The sequence below is a fragment of the Haliaeetus leucocephalus genome, unplaced genomic scaffold (assembly GCF_000737465.1).
Source record: "Haliaeetus leucocephalus isolate CR32 unplaced genomic scaffold, Haliaeetus_leucocephalus-4.0 Scaffold13, whole genome shotgun sequence".
NCBI classification, from domain to species: domain Eukaryota; kingdom Metazoa; phylum Chordata; class Aves; order Accipitriformes; family Accipitridae; genus Haliaeetus; species Haliaeetus leucocephalus.
In genome coordinates, this window is record NW_010972449.1 from 75,901 (window position 1) to 77,714 (window position 1,814).

Genomic DNA, 1,814 nt, shown 5'->3' on the forward strand with positions numbered 1-1,814 from the left:
CGGGATGGAGGCTTAGGGATCCACGGCCCGGCCTTGGAAAGCCGCTGGTGGCCGAGCGAGGGCCGGGGTGAGGGCAGGGTCCCGTGCCGGCGCCCCGGGGCCGGGGCCCGGCTGGGAAGCCCCCAGCTGCCTCCCAGCCGTGACCGGCCCGTGTGGCCCCACGGGGGAGAAGCCGCTGCCTGAAAAGCCGAAGTGAGGCCGCCAAGCGGTTCGTCACCCATGGAGGAGGCGCAGAGGGGCATTGCTCTGCCACGGGGTGATGGGCCCTGGTCGGATCGTTTCTTCTACCCGTTTCGTTGGCCAAGTCTGAACCAGAGCTTGTGGGACAGGGGTGGCCCTGCCCCACGCCGTGTCCATTACACCCCCTTCGGAAGATGCGCCGCGCTGCTCGGCGAGCCCCCAATCACGCCCACCTCCTTCTGCAGCCGCCGCAAGCCCAAGAGCTGCCACTTCCATGGCGCTTTGGGGAGAAGACGACGTTTGCTCCGCACCTCTCCGCTATCAACCCAACTTGTGGCTGAAGGGCTGCGTCTCAAACAACGGCTAGACCCAACCGCTGAAACACGGCTCCTATTGCTTCAGCTGGTCCAGCTGCCCGGAGGAGTGGAAAGGCCGCGAGTATTTGAGTCTTCAGCGCAACTTCTGTGGAGCGCTTGGGGGAATAAAACAGGTAAGTGATACTTGTCCGTGTCAGTCAAACAGCTGGTTGTTGCTGGGCGACGGTGGACATGCTAAAACGCGCGGCCCTTGCTGTCAGCAGTGGCATGTGCCAATGTACCTCCACCCTCGCGTCCGCCTCCAGCTGCTGCCATTCGGCATCCTCAGCGGCCCCTTGCTGCTTTTTCTGCTTCGCAGAGTGTTCCTGCCCGTGCAGTTTACAAAACCCAACTTAATGAACGCAAACAGGCGTTTTGGATTCCAGGAAAAACCTGAACAACCTCATTGTGGGGAGGAACTCGTGTGTGTGGAAACCCCACAAAAGATTTGTTTTCCCTACAAAACAATCCTTTGGACTTGGAGGAGGATCTCCCCAGTGTGTATATGCTGACTGCGCTGAGCCCTGCAAATAGAGGGGCTGCAGAGCAGGATCTGCCCCTGTAGCATGACGTGGGGCTGCTCCAGGGAGGGTAAGGTGGTTTGGGAAGAAGGCAAGCCCCAGGAGGGTCTCCTTAGACCCCTTTGCAATACCAAGATGATCTGCCAAGGAGGTTGCAGCAGCCTGCCTGCCAGGCAGAAGGGAAACAGGCCAGTTTGGGGTGATTCCTGCCCCACAGGGAGCCCCCGCTGCCATCTCCAGGGCTGATGTGTGATGGGGAGTGCTACTGGGGGGGGTCCCAGCCCTGCTTCTGTGCTCTGATGGCTGGCAGGGCTCCACATCCCCCTGGGTCAGTGCCTGGGGGCTGGTGAGGTTGCTGTGCACTCCTTTGGCCACCTGAAATGCAATCAGAATCAGTAATGCTCTGGGTGATGAAATCCCCTCCAGCTCTATGTAATCCTCTCGCCACCCCCCCTCCATCCCCACGCTGTCCCTCCATCTCTACACTGCCCGCTCCATCCCCACGCTGTCCCTTCTATCCCCACGCTGTCCCTTCTATCCCCACACTGTAGTTTCCATCCCCACGCTGTCCCTCCATCCCCACGCTGTCCCCTCCATCCCCACACTATCCCCTTCCATCCCCACGCTGTCCCTTCTATCCCCACGCTGCCATTTCCATCCCCACACTATCCCCTTCTATTCCCACACTATCCCCTCCATCCCCACGCTGCCCCCCCATCCCCGCACCACCCCAGGACAACAAAGTGACCCCCCCCCC

General features: G+C 61.0%; 1 protein-coding gene across 1 annotated transcript in view; it reads right to left on the bottom strand.

Annotated features, from left to right (window-relative positions):
• The window catches only part of FBXW8 (F-box and WD repeat domain containing 8), a 52,896-nt gene extending 52,440 nt beyond the window's left edge, over positions 1-456 (bottom strand). The window contains exon 1 of the mRNA XM_010575563.1: positions 218-456. Within this exon, the coding sequence (XP_010573865.1) occupies positions 218-456 (239 nt within the window). The remainder of the gene's footprint in view (positions 1-217) is intronic.
• Between the last annotated feature and the right edge of the window lie 1,358 nt (positions 457-1,814).